The sequence below is a fragment of the Ascaphus truei genome, chromosome 5 (genome assembly GCF_040206685.1).
Source record: "Ascaphus truei isolate aAscTru1 chromosome 5, aAscTru1.hap1, whole genome shotgun sequence".
NCBI classification, from domain to species: Eukaryota; Metazoa; Chordata; class Amphibia; order Anura; family Ascaphidae; genus Ascaphus; species Ascaphus truei.
This window is the reverse complement of record NC_134487.1, coordinates 182,566,404-182,580,679: the sequence shown is the minus strand read 5'-3', so window position 1 is coordinate 182,580,679 and position 14,276 is coordinate 182,566,404. Positions and strand designations below refer to the sequence as shown.

At 41.5% G+C, this 14,276-nt stretch overlaps 1 protein-coding gene across 3 annotated transcripts in view; it reads right to left on the bottom strand.

Annotated features, from left to right (window-relative positions):
• The window catches only part of UNC5D (unc-5 netrin receptor D), a 472,283-nt gene extending 458,695 nt beyond the window's left edge, over nucleotides 1-13,588 (bottom strand). For 2 of the 3 annotated variants that reach the window (XM_075601395.1, XM_075601396.1), the window contains exon 1: nucleotides 12,455-13,585. In XM_075601395.1, coding sequence (XP_075457510.1) covers nucleotides 12,455-12,557 — 103 coding nt within the window. In that variant the 5' untranslated portion in view covers nucleotides 12,558-13,585. Of the gene's footprint in view, nucleotides 1-12,454 lie in introns of all 3 variants that reach the window. The other variant, XM_075601397.1, reaches the window with a different exon arrangement.
• Between the last annotated feature and the right edge of the window lie 688 nt (nucleotides 13,589-14,276).

Sequence of the window (14,276 nt, the reverse complement as noted above, 5' to 3'; positions counted from 1 at the left end):
TCCTGGAATGGATTGCTCAGAGCGAGCGACCCCTTCAGTGCTAGGCGGGCCTAACATAGAATACTGCATAGCGCTGCACAATCCTGCGTTAACTCTGCCATTGACTTAAATGGCAGTTGACGTGGAATCACGGTGATATATCTGGTGCCAGAGCTTTGTGAATCTCCCCCTTTGCTCCCTGTGGAGAGGAAGAGTTGAAAATCATAAATTAGAAGCTGTATTGGCCTCATTTGCAGCTGGATGCCCTTTTGGGAGTGTTTGCTGCATACCCCAGTTAACCACAACTGGATTATCTAGATTTTATAAATCTCTTATCAGCAGGACGAATGGACAATCCTTTTCAGAATGCAGTGCGGAAAAAGTGAAAAAATAAATAAATGAGGGTCCAGTTGGCAAAGCCACAACTGTGTGGTGTCCTTAACACACAGTGTGACGCCTTTAATCCCTGCTGTTTGAGAGATTTTTTAATTAAAATGTTTATTTTGTAACTGTCTGCATGAAATGAAAGAGAAAAGGACTGGCTGCAAAATAGTTACAGTGGGTGCATTGAGTAGTTTAATGCAGAATCATTTATACAAGGCGCGGCACACAAAATATTTAGCCATCATTATTATGACAACCTGTGGAAAGGCCAACATTTGACATGTCTTGTTTCGTTTCCCTTACTTTGGCCAGGATTCAACTTTTTGTGTATCTCTTTATTGGAAAGTTGTCATTCATTTAAGTTATAAAGGTTTGACGCTTTACCAATCACCAGGCACAGCACACAGCGCTGGTAAAATGAGACAGCATGCAGTGCTTAAAAACTAAAAGGAAAATAGAAGCCACATGAATCTCGACATTTGGCTGGAAGAGGCCAAAGAGTGGCTCGCTGTTCCCTCTCTGGCCTTGCAGAGTTTGGCGTCTGTTCTATGATAAATGAGTGTTGCCAGGGTATCTGCGTGTAGCCGTGATACATTGCGATGGCACCAGATGGTACAGCACAACTTCCCTGATATGATTTTTTTACCAGAAGAATTTATCAATGCCGACGTTTTCCTCTGTGTATTTGCATTTCGATTCAACTTGAGCAGCAGTGCAGGGATTGCAGTATTTCAGGGGGAATAAGCCTACATCTACTGCAGAGAAAAGAAAGCTCAGCTGTGTCCCATACTTTTGGCTACAAAGAGTTTACTTTTTAAACCTCGCAGGGGCATCTTGTACATAACGGTAAAATAGCACCGTCGTTTAGGCTCTTGAAAATCAAACTGCTTCTTGGAATGAAGCAGAGCAGGGACACTAGGGGCCTATGTGTCAACATAGAGAAAAGTGTGTTTTGATGCACTGGACAGTTTTTTTTGTCGCACAGCTGCGGCATACAGTATGTAAGAATAGTTCCTTACGTCTGACTTGCACCACTTCAGATATGGAGGATTTGGGGGGTGGGGGTGGGGGGGGGGTGGCAATTAAAAGGTAAAAGAAAGGTGCATAGAGATGGAGAATGTTATAATTTGTGCACTGTGTAATTATCCCCAACTCCTTCTACCTACATTTCCCAAGTCACAAGCTGGGGGCAGACAGAGCTAAATTGGAGCAAAATGCTGTGAAACTGTATAAGTGCAGGGTTAAAATACCCTGGTTTTGCTACAAAATTGCCTAGATACATATATGCCAAGGAATAAGTAATGATTCTAGCACAAAGTGGAGTGAGACAGGAGGCAGTTATAAACCCTGTACAGTAACACAGGTATTTTAGTTATCTTTTCAGTGCAACAGGAGGGTCATGTCAGTGTATATTTGTTAATGGGATCTGCTAACATATAATTTTGTGTTGCGTCAAAAATGTCAGTGCTAAATAGTACTACAAACCTTTATAAAATGTGAGTCATATATAATGAAATCTTCATACATATAAATACATCAATTGTTGTTTGAAACTATTTTTTGACGCATCGTGTCATGTTGAATATCTGAATGATACAACTTAAAATAAAACTGAATTATGTGCATTTTATTTATTTATAATTAGTTTGACTAAATATACATTATTAGTGTAATATTTAAAATAGCCATTCTTTGAACATAATACATTTTGGAATCCATTGTCAGTGGTTCCCAACCCTTTAAATATTCGGCACCACGTGCTAGAAAATATTGGTTCCGCAAAGCCCTATAATGTCTTATTTCCTACTCAGACTGTAGCTAACAAAACTGTTTTGTAGTAGGAACACATGCTTGATGAGGCCACAAAAATGGGTCGTATAGCAGTCCATTTCTGCATGTGCTTCCAAAGTCACGTCCCGCCATGCCGCTGTGGACACACAGAGTTGTGAGTGATTTTGATGCACTTTTAATTGATTTTTCATGCAACTGGCGGAGATGGAGATATTTGAGGTTAGTACATAGCTGAAATTTTGTTTGTGTCAATTTTACACATCAGTTGTTTGCGACTCTTCGTAAATAGTTCCAGAAGTTATTCAAACCAATTGTACCTACCCTCTCGTTCTCTCTCTCTCTCTCTCTCTCTCTCTCTCTCTCTCTCTCTCTCTCTCTCTCTCTCTCTCTCTCTCTCTCTCTCTCTCTCTCTCTCTCTCTCTCACCGCTGAACCTTTGTACAGAAACATACCTAAGTGACGAAACGCGTCAGGGAGCGTCATCACGTAGGACGCATAGACACTACGTCATCACGGAGCGCAGGAGTAGACCGATCCAAGCGCCGACACCATAGAGGCTTGTTAGCAAGGAGCTACACTTCACGATCTTTGGAACGTGTTGAAGCACTATCTACCTGCCCTGGACATCTGTTAGGACTGTGGCTTATCCCGTTCGTGATCGGGGGTTCCTCAAGGACGAAGCGCAGCTACTGGATGGTGGTGATTATTATCACGAAATGTTTTTTTACTCTGTACCTTTGTGAGTGCATTTTTTACCCCCCCTCTTCCCCTTCCCCTCAATAAATTTACAGTTTTATACTAAGGGGCATGCGCTCTCTCCTCTTTCTTCTCTCTCTCTCTCTCTCTCTCTCTCTCTCTCTCTCTCTCTCTCTCTCTCTCTCTCTCTCTCTCTCTCTCTCTCTCTCTCTCTCTCTCTCTCTCTCTCTCTCTCTCGTCCAGTCCAGTCCAGTCCAGTTCTAAATCTCTCTTGTCCAGTCCAGTCCAGTCATAAACTGCTGACACTCCTTCAGTTTTGTAAAAGTCTTCCTGAACTATTTTTTTATTTATTTGCTACAACTGAATGCAGATCTGTATTGTATTTTGCTTTCTTGCTCTTTTGCACTACAGTATATCCAAATTATTCTTCCTTTTAGAAGAAGGTGATTAACAACACAGAACCAGGACAGCCTTCTCAACAAACCCGGAACTAACCGCCGGTAACTTTATCTGAAAGTGCCTCATACAGCTGGAGCTATTATCTAAAAAATGTTTACATATATGTTTTAACATCCATAGGAATAAAAGTGACAGTTTTACGGTCTCAAGCAATCACAAGTAAATTAAATCAGTTATCTGCACAGCTCCACATAAAATAGGGGTAATGCTGCATACTGTCTTTTCAGCATCTTGGTGCCATTTGTAATTATACAGAGTTCCAAAATACAGGGTCTCCTGGATTTAAATGGCCACCAGGTATTGCCATAGAAACCACAAGGACCAGATAAGAAGGAAAATATTAATACATTCATCTGTTTGAAGTTTTGCAAAAGAAAAAAATATATAAGTGCTCGAGGATTATGGTGGCATTATACTAATTTCTTTTTAAATGCAATTTGGAGGGCACTGCTGCTTTTAAAGGACCGACTTCAAACGAAGCAAATTTGCAAATTGTTTATTGCTATCTACAAATTATATTGCTGTTTTTAAAGTTCTTTTATGCACTAGTGCCACTTAAAAAGGTATATTGCAGATGTATTAAAGTTAGGGAATTTGTCTAAGTGACAACTCGTGTGATGTTTTATGATTATGTTTTTTTATTTTTTTTAACGTACCGTAAGATACATTTTAATGAAGCACAATTTAAAGCCGCCATATGGAAAGCATCACGGTATAAGATATAATGTCTTTGTACAATCCGGAAGGTCTGAGGGCACAAAATGAGCAATGAAGATACAAGCAATCAAAATGCAAAATGCAAATATCCTACACATTTTGCTATATATCACCAGAGTGGAGAAGGTTCATCTGAAGCACTATGAATTATTAAACAGTATATGTAATGTTTGCATGTGTGTTGTTTTTAACACCTTGATGGTAGGGGGATGTCATATGATGACACTATTGCTTGTTTGCGGTCCAGTGGGATTGCTAGTGCCAGAGTCATCCCAGATAAAAGAAAGAGTTAAAACGGTAATTTCCTCTTTGAAATGCATTCAGAGACCAATCTTTTATTTTTGAAGTCCGCTTCAAATTAAATTGAGTAGAATGGGGCCCAAGTGAGAAAGGCATATGGAAGGCACAAAAGTCTTTGTGATGACATGGTCTCTTTCTACAGTATGTACAGTTCAAGAACAGTGCCAAAGTAAAGAAAGACTTCATCCTTCTACAGTCTGCTTGTCTACTCTTCCTTTGTCTCCACTATGGTCCTTTAGCACCAGAATTTGATTCTGCATTGGACTGACCCTTTAACCCACTGAACATGTCACTGCCATTAGGTCATTCTGGTTCTGTGACAAAATGATACTTTAACCCAGGGGAGCGCAAACTTTTGAAACTGCGCCCCCCCTGTCTTCCCTTCCCCGTCTCTCGCACCCCCCCTACCCCCCCCCCCCACCTACCCTGTATCCGCATCAAATGATGCTGCAGGGTCATGTGACATCACGTCACATGACCAGCGTCATCATTTGACACGTGTGACTTCAAGTCACAGCCAGCTGAAACACTGTAAGTGGAGTGTTGCAGGGGCCTTATGCTGTCCCCCAGCCTCTGCAAACGCCCGCATCCCCCCAGAAAACTCTCCTGCCCCCACTTGGGGGCACACCCCCCAGTTTGCAGACCCCCTGCTTTAACCCATGAAACATGTAATTGTCATTATGTCATACATGGGATTGGCTCTTTAATCCATTAAACAGACACCCTACTTATCATTATACAGTGAGTGTGAGTCAGAGGGATGTAGTAGGCTTGGTGGTGGTGCTGAGCAAGGAGGATACTGTGTCTGCATTCAGCTACAGCTATCTAACACCCCCCTGCCTGGCCTCATAATGTAACCTGGTTATGTTTTATGAATATGTTGTCTTTGGACTCCCCACTTATCTGCTAGTGTTTTCACACCAGCAATGTCCTTGCCTTGCTTGTGAAAATGAATGTTCTCACAGTGTCTTACCAATGTGTTAAAACAGCTTGTGTGTGGTTATAATTCTATCTTAACCCAATCACTGCTAGTGTAGAGTAGTTTCAATAGGACTTTGTTATAAGCCTCAAGATGTTAAGCAGAATTCATTCTGATTGCTTTCACATCATCAGCAAGAAATAAGTGGTGGGTTGAAGGGAGCAATAGGAGGAATTGTGGAAAAAGTTACACACAACTGGTGTTATTTAACAACATTTTAAGTCTGCCTGTAGCAAAACTGGACCAAAAATACTGCACAAGATTTATTAAAGTAAAAAAATACTATGGAATACTTTTGAAACCAATGGGGTTTTTCGTATTTCGTAAGTTTGGTGCAGTGTTTTTGTCCCCATTTTGCAGCTGAGAGACTTTAACAAAAAGTTTCTAAGCTTCACTTTGTTGTATTTAGTTCAGGATATTCATGTCCCCATTTTGCAGCTGAGAGACTTTAACAAAAAGTTTCTAAGCTTCACTTTGTTGTATTTAGTTCAGGATATTCACTTTGAATTCATACCGGGTCAGTTCAGCATCACTGCCATAGGGAAGCATTTGACATCCATAGCTCACTGCCCATTGTGACATAAGTTCAGGTGACGCACATAACAACAGCTGCAAAGCAGAGCACAGTAGACCACAGACTAAAGGGACTGAGGCAAGTGATTTTTTAAATGAATGCCCGATCGTTGTAACTGCATGTTGGAAATGGATAGAAAAGACAAAAACAAACTCTCATTTGCATTACCAAACAATTGTTTTAGTAGATAAGAAGTTGTGGATACACATACAGCAAAATAGAAACATAAAAACAGCCAGGTATAAGAACCACCAATAGTCGTCGTGCTACCAGACCCTCGCAGGCATCACCAGAGTAACAGGAACCCCGTAGAAAAACCCACAAGCTAATAGTAATTAAGCAGGTAAGTGGGTTCCCACCATCACTGGAGCGTTAAAAGATATCTGTTCCAGTAGGGATAGCACCCAATACCAGGCTACACGCGATCACTGCAGTATTGGGGCATCTGTTCTGGTAGGGTAGGCACCCGCTCCCGGTCCAAGACATACACACCCCACACTACATTCTGCCATATAGGTTGAGCTGGAATCGCCTCCATTCAGGCAGCAGCTGTGGCACAAAGGCTCGAGGGTGACATCACCACCCAGGAGTAGCTCAGAGACCAAATAGTTACAAGTAGCATGAATTAGAAAGAGTTTGCTGGGCAAGTTCAAAAAAGGGGCTCAATAGAAAGTAAGACCAAATGTAGCACACAATCTTATCCAACGCGTTTCGTAGCAGGTGTTACTTCATCATTCCCTCGAGCATTTGAGCCACAGCTGCTCCCTGAATGGAGGTAATTTCTCGTGACCTTGGGCAAGGCCCTTTATTTCCCTGTGCTTCCGGCACCAAAACATAGATTGTAAGCTCATCTGGGCAGGAACTGTGTCTGTAAAATTCCTATGTGCTGCGTACTGCGCACAATACTCTAATTGTGAAGCGCTTTGAGTCCAATAGGGAGAAAAGCGCTTTATGAAATAAAGTTATTATTAAGTTATATCAAGGCGACAACATTTACATGGCAGCGAGGTGCATAAATGTGTTTTTGTCAAGTTTACTGTCAACTTATACTGAATTTAATTATATCCAATGCTGATCTTTTAGGCATGGAGACTAAAGCCTCCTCAGAACTGGCAAATTTAACAAACACAGAGAACAGAGACCTCCATTTCCACATGCAGATATGACTGCATCATGTATATTTTATGAAGTGTTCCCATAGTGTTTTAGTTCTCCATGGGCATTAAACCATTGGTGATTCTGTTTCATATTGTTACATGTGCTGTCAGGCATAGGGGAGGTGAATCTGAGCAGTGTGGCTTTAAACAGCTTCTCACATGATGGTGTAATGCATAGGAGCAGAGAGAGGTCATTCTCTGCAGCAAATTCATATTTCTATTCAGTACCACAGAGCACCATCGCACTTCAACCACTGCCAATCTGTCTTGCATTGAACTGAAGGTTTACGAAACAATAACTCATACACAATACTGAACACATTCTCACAATCGGATCTAATATTCCATTTACCCTTATAATTTAGCTTTGTGCCACTGGTGTAGGTGCCAACGTTTTATGATAGAAAAGTTCAGGGGCAGGTTTAACCCTTTCTCTAGCCGGCAAACCAATGCATTACATCACCCATGGGCAGCAAAAGGTGTATGCAGTCACCTGTATTAGTGGGCAGTTTACTCTTCAAGAATTGATGGCAAAAAAAAAACTCTTGTCATGCCTTCGTACTATCATAAATTCATTTGTAATCAAAGCTTCCTTAGGCATTTAGTGTAGCAGAAAGAACAGATTTTTATACCTCACTTTTTTATGTCTGTCCTTACAAAAAGGAAGATACCACCCAAAATGTTACAGTTTTTCTTAACAAAGCCCCATAATAAAACTACATACATACGTAAAGCATTCCTCTTGCTAATCTAAAACTAGATACAGTACCTTGTTTTTTTCCTATAGCCTCTGACACTGTTAGTCCCCATTATCTTGCCATTTTTCATCCCTAACATTTGAAGCCACAAAAAACAGGATTCCAGGGATGTAATAAAATGGCTACCAGGATATGATACAAGGAGAGCTGCTTCAGCTTTAGGGCTATTTCTTGAGAAACAGGGCTGCATTATAATATGAACAAGGTACTAACGACCATATTTAACAAACAATGCTAAGCCAAAAGGTTCTGTTCAAGTGAATGGGATTTAAGGAGCCTTGCCACATAGCACCGCTTAATAAATATATGGCCCTCCATGCATTTGTGAGGGAAATGATTGAGGCTTTAAATGCTGTGTGCTACCTTGCTCCTTCTGCATTTTCCAGGGCTTTGGTGATATTCTCTGCATAGGTTGTAAAGTACACGCCACACTCTCATTGCACCACAGCACTTTATATTTGTTATATCAAGTTCCCCCCTGCATTGTAATATGCCAGAGATTGTGCTAACATCTTATAAATAGACAATATAGGCGACAGCTGTGTGCAAGATATTCAGTTGTAGAGATGCAGGAGTTGCTGTGCTTTGTTAATCCTATGAAAAAAACTAGAGGCCTGCCACGTGTTGCTTTGATATAAATTGTACTGTAGGCATTAAAGCGGGTAAGGAAACAGTATATGCTCAAACTGCTCTAAACTGCAATATGTTACATTACTGAGCACCACTACAGCCTTTGAAATACCTTCCCGTCCTCTATTTAGGGTTTATAGAACAGGGGTAGTCAACTCCAGTCCAGGAGATACCCACTGGTGAGGTTTTCAGGTTATCCCTGATTCAGCACAGGTGGCTCAGTCAAAGACTGTCTCTGTGCTGGAGCAGATAGATCCTGAAATCCTGACCTGTTGGTAGCTTTTTAGGACTGGAGTTGGCAACCCCTGACATAGACCTACAATATACATAGCCGGTGCTGCTGCCTGACCCTAACATCGGTTCACAGAAACCAGACACTGGCGTAGATGCAATAAAGTGTGATGGAGATGGTTGTTTGAAGATGACCATTAATTTCCATGCATCTTAAATCTGCACTTCATAGTGAGAACATTAGGTGGTGAAAAACTTCCCTGTTGGCTTCTTCCTTATAGAGAATGGAAGCGTATAGAGAGTGCTTTTTAGTTTGGGGGGGTGTGGGGGGTGGGTGGGGGGGAGGGAGATCAGGGGAGGAGGGTTTCCAGTAAAGCAGTTTCTTATTCCAATGCATTTTTATTCTCAAAATGACTGATCTACAGCATTATTCAGCTTGCAATGCCCGAGCCTACTGTATGTTCTGCAGCTGCTCTAAATCCAACACAAATCTATACGTTTAAGCAGATATTCTGTATGTTAAACATAATACTATTACAGGCAGTCCTCGGTTATCCGACACAATGCGTTACTCAAAATGGCGTTGGATAGCGAAACGTCTTAAAGCGAAACACGTTTTCCCATAGGAACACTGTTTAAATGAAAGGTTCCGTTCCTGAAGGCATTTTTAATGCTAAAATACACAAAATATTTTATGCAGGCAATAAGATACGCAGCACACACATATAATATATATATACACATAAACAACTTTGCAAAGCGTTGTAAGAGCATTGGATAAGCCGTTTTGGCGTTGTAAAAAGGAACATAGGTATGCATTGCAGAGCGTTGGATAAGCCATTCGTTGTAAAGCGAAGCGTTGTAAAACGAGGACTGCCTGTACTCATAATGTCAGGTATCCAACATTTCAAAACAGTAATGCTTCATCCTCAAATTTACAAGGATTTTTAAGTATCTTTATGTTTCCCGAACTAGCCATACAAGTTAAATCAAATAACACAGTACCAATGCACCCCAGAGGCATATAAGAGCATGCAATTAATTATGTATATCTTCATACGATATATATGTATCTTTTCAACTCTTTACTGTTATAGTAATATTGTACTACAAATAACACCATCAGATTTCCCTAGCTGGAAGGAGTGATATAAAGGATATCACAATCACCAGAGTGCCTTAATGGCTCGGTTTGTTAGTACTTCAGTGCCTACATTCCACCGACATCTGCACAGACTCTGAAATTCTACAAAACAGTGACTAGAGGTGTCTCTCTGTAATGAAAGCTCCCCATTATCTAATATGCTTAACCTCTTCTCAGTGATGGGTTAATTAACAGTACTACTCCCTAGTTCTGCGCAGAGAGTGGGATGCAGAGAAATACCTACAGTATTACGGACACAAATTGTTGTTAGAGTGACCATTAGCATCCAGGTTCCTTGTGTTAGCCAAAGTCCATTTTGCTCTTATTACTGCCATACTTACAAACCTTCCTAATATAGGAGTAGACATTGATACCAATATGAATTTGGAGCTACATAACCAGGATCCATCCTGCTTGGATTACTATAGCATGTTACAACCCCTGCACATGTGTGTGATTCCAGTTAGGCAGCAGAGGAGTTAAATGTGTATTACACTGAATGCTTTACCTAAGCTCCATTGACTAAAAGGTAACAAGACCTGTATGACATGTAACCCAAGAGGTCTGCAGTGCGTTGCAATGCAATACTTCCCTTGGCAGGAGAAGGGTTAAAATAAACTGAACCTGGGCAATAAGACGCCATATAACCAGGAGCTATGAGTCCATCCCTTGTACTCTGAAATGGGGATTCAGCCTAGGCAAAGGGTTACAGCATACGAGACACATACAACTGCAGCAATCAGCAAGCCATACAGACAAGCACTGAGCCAAAGGCAGCCAGAGACACACACGTTAAACGGTTCGATGTTATGCATGATAGACTTGTCATCTCTTTCCCTCGCTGCTATCCTCTGTTCTCATTCTTTGTTGGTTTGTCTGGACTAACTGTTGCATTAGCAGCGCCTCCGTCGCACTAACAGAGAGGAAGCACCGAGAGATGTGTTTAGATGTCTGCTCATCTGGTGACAATATTTTTTTTATAAGCACCTTATGGGCTTCAATACATAAATGCATGAGGTTTTGCGCACAACATAATCATGCACATGTTCAGATGCAAAGACACACACTGAAGACGGCACAGTTATGATCTGCTGCGATTACACCACCACATATCCACCTAGTGTTCTCCACAATTACACACAAATGTATCACATGCAAGTTACTGTATGCATACATACATATGCACACATACAGGTATACACAACTGTCCGCCAACAAACACACCATGTGTACTTACTGTATGCACACACACATGAATACGTCTTACTGCCTCCACATGTACACACACACCTTGTACGCACTCCACATTTTGAAGACTAAGCGTGATTTACTGTACACGCCTGCAGATGCCATAACCTATACCTTGTAGTAGAACATACACACATCTACACACCTAACACACTGTAATTTTGCAGGTTGCAATGCCTTTTACTGGATTAAGTGTAAAATTACTTGTGATGGATGTGCTTGAAGGTGAGTATGCGTTGGTAAATGTCATTTTCTTTTCATCTAAAGATGATGCCTAATTTGTTCTTGAAAGTAGAGTAGTTCATGTAAATGATTTTTATTGTCCAATTGAAGGTGTTATAACCCGCTCACATTTTCGTTTTCTCCAATATGAGCACAGTTAACAATATCATAACGCTATAATACACACATATATCTACACATTACACACAATGGCAGACATGCTCTTATTAACCTCCGCAATAACACAAGAAACCTTTTCACACCCTCACAGCCGCTTATGCAAATCACCAATGTACAATATCTGTTCACACATGTTGCAAACAAATTAAACCTGCATTTCATTAGCCCTGGATCCCTATAGGAATTTGGTAATATCAGTTACTTTATTATTACAGTGGCTTATTGACCTTCACTCTCTACCATCCTTAAGTGGCCTGCATAGAAATTGTGGGCACAAATATTTCTCAAATACCGAGTATTAAATGCACAAGGTCCTTAACACAGGACATGTGACTATATAGTAAAACAAAATTGACTAGTAGAATTGTTGGATTTACTTTGCACACTAAGCTTTATGCAGGTACGCTAGCACACAACCATGAAACCTTACATATATTTGACATATACTTGCTAAATGACAACCTTAATGCAATAAATGTACACACGCTACACTTTGAAGAGTAAGCCGGATTTACTGTACTGTACATGCCTGCAGATGACACTATACATCACCTATATTGCTTATGGAGAGTACACATTTACAAGTTCAAATGTACAGTTTGTATATACTTGTACCCGCACATAAGGGAAACATGCATACACAAAGAAATACACACATGAGGGTGTCGTTAAACACTTACATTGTACATATGAACATACACACAACCTTATACAGTTTGGCAAATACATACCCAGCTATATATCAACACACGGTCACATTCTGCTTAAGATCAACAGACATGCACACCTGATATAGTTACGCAAACAGTCACTCGTGTAGACCTGACAATGACAGACATACAGTACACATAAGCAGTAACACTTGACAGTTACACAAAACACCCCCTGATACACATACAGTACACACATGACCATGTTAAACATTCACACTGCTTCCCAAATACTCTCCTGGCACAGAAAAACCACAGACACCTGATGATACAGCCCCCCCCCCCCCCCCCTTTACCTCTCAGTGCAGCTCCTGCCGGGTGAAATCCCAGAGTGAGAAGAAGAAACAAGCAAACCAGGAGCTGTCCGGGCTCTGTCTCCATCCTCCTCACAGGGCACATTCAGCCATCCTAAACCGCTGTCCGCCGCTTCAGTCCATGGGTGCTGCAGCCCTATTACAGGGGGTGCTTCAGTCACAGGGTGCTGCTGTAAAGCTTCAAACTCTTTGATGTCTCCTGTTGGGGTAAAGCATTTGCGAGAGCAGGGTGTCCCCCGGGTGCTGTGCTTTAGACACAGGGCTGCTGGCTATTCCTTAGGCTTTATCAGTCAGGCAGGGGATTACCTCTTATGTTATACTCTGGGCACAGCCTGCTGATTCTCCCTTAGGTGCTGGCCTGTTTTTCTCTGTGCACTGTCCTCTGGATACAGATGATAAATGTTGACTTAATGCTGTACTTTAGAATCAGAGATGATAGCTGTGTAGGTGCTATCCCTTATACACAGGAAGAGCTGGAATCCCTTCTGGGTGCAATCCCGTGGGTGCTGTGAGTTGGGCACCAGGAGAGCGGTATTTCTCACTGCAAACTATACCCTAGACATAAATAGTGCTGTGGTTATCCCTTGAGATATTTTGCAGCTCCAATCCCCTGCTGGCACTGTATATTTTGGGCACCTTCCTCTGCAGAAGATGCTACATGGACTTGCTTCTGGTTCCTCAGTCTCTAGATCAGCAAGTGCTGCGCTTTTGGTGTTATTCAGTTTTTTTTTCTGGAGACACTCCAGTGCTGCCTTCCTTTACCTTTTCCCTTATCTCTTCACTCCTGACCTTCCTGTAGGTTTGGTTGTTGGTGCTCTCCACTTTAATATCATGTGCCCTTTGGGCTTGCTTCTCCCTTTTCCTTTCTTGCTGATGCTGCTATTGATATGAACTCAGATGATTCAGGCTTTGCTTTTTTCCCATGTATTCCTTGCTTCACAACTTTGATCGCCTGCTGCTGATCTCTCTTGCTCAGCTCCTGCCTATGTGCTGCTTTGCATCCCCTGCTCATCTGCTTTGCTGTGCGCTGACTTACTCCATCCATGTAGTCTATCCTTCAACCTCCCTCCTCTTTCCTTCCCTCAGAAGCATTGCCAGCCTTCAACGTTCTCATCCTCAGACCACAAGAAGCTGCTGTATTATTAATGAGCTCTGTCCATGCCTGCAGCCAATGGGTGAAGGGGAGAGATAAATAGGAGGAGTGGCCTGAGGCCCTGCCCCTGTCCATGGGATGGAGTGCCTATGCTGCCTGACTCCTGCCAGTGTCTGGAGAGACCTTTGCTAGCAGAGTTACAATGCTGGGAGCTGTCCAGTGCTGAAATAGGGTTGCAATGCTAGGAGCTGTCTGGTGCTGAAATAGGGTTGCAATGCTAGGAGCTGTACACTGCTGAAATAGCAACATTACAGCTGTAGGGGTTATTCTACAACCCTTACATAGGAAAATTGTATAGAAACCAGTATATGACATGGAAGCACTTACTCATTCAGCATCTCGTATTCTGTAATTATAAAACTGTAGACCAGCAATATAAAGCATTACTTAGCGTGACTAAACTCAACTGGCTATATGTTATTATGTTTAGAGGGCAATGAATGAATATATGTATATCTTTATTTATAAACTGTAGTGCCATCCATGTGCATAGCAATTCACAGCAGTAATACATGTGACATTATAAAATAATAATATAATTGGAACAAGTGTTTTAAGACATAAAAGTAACACTAGGAAAAGGAGTCACTGTCCTAAAGAGCCTGCAATCTAAGTGGTGTTTTATTTTGTTTATTACTGTGAGTCACATTG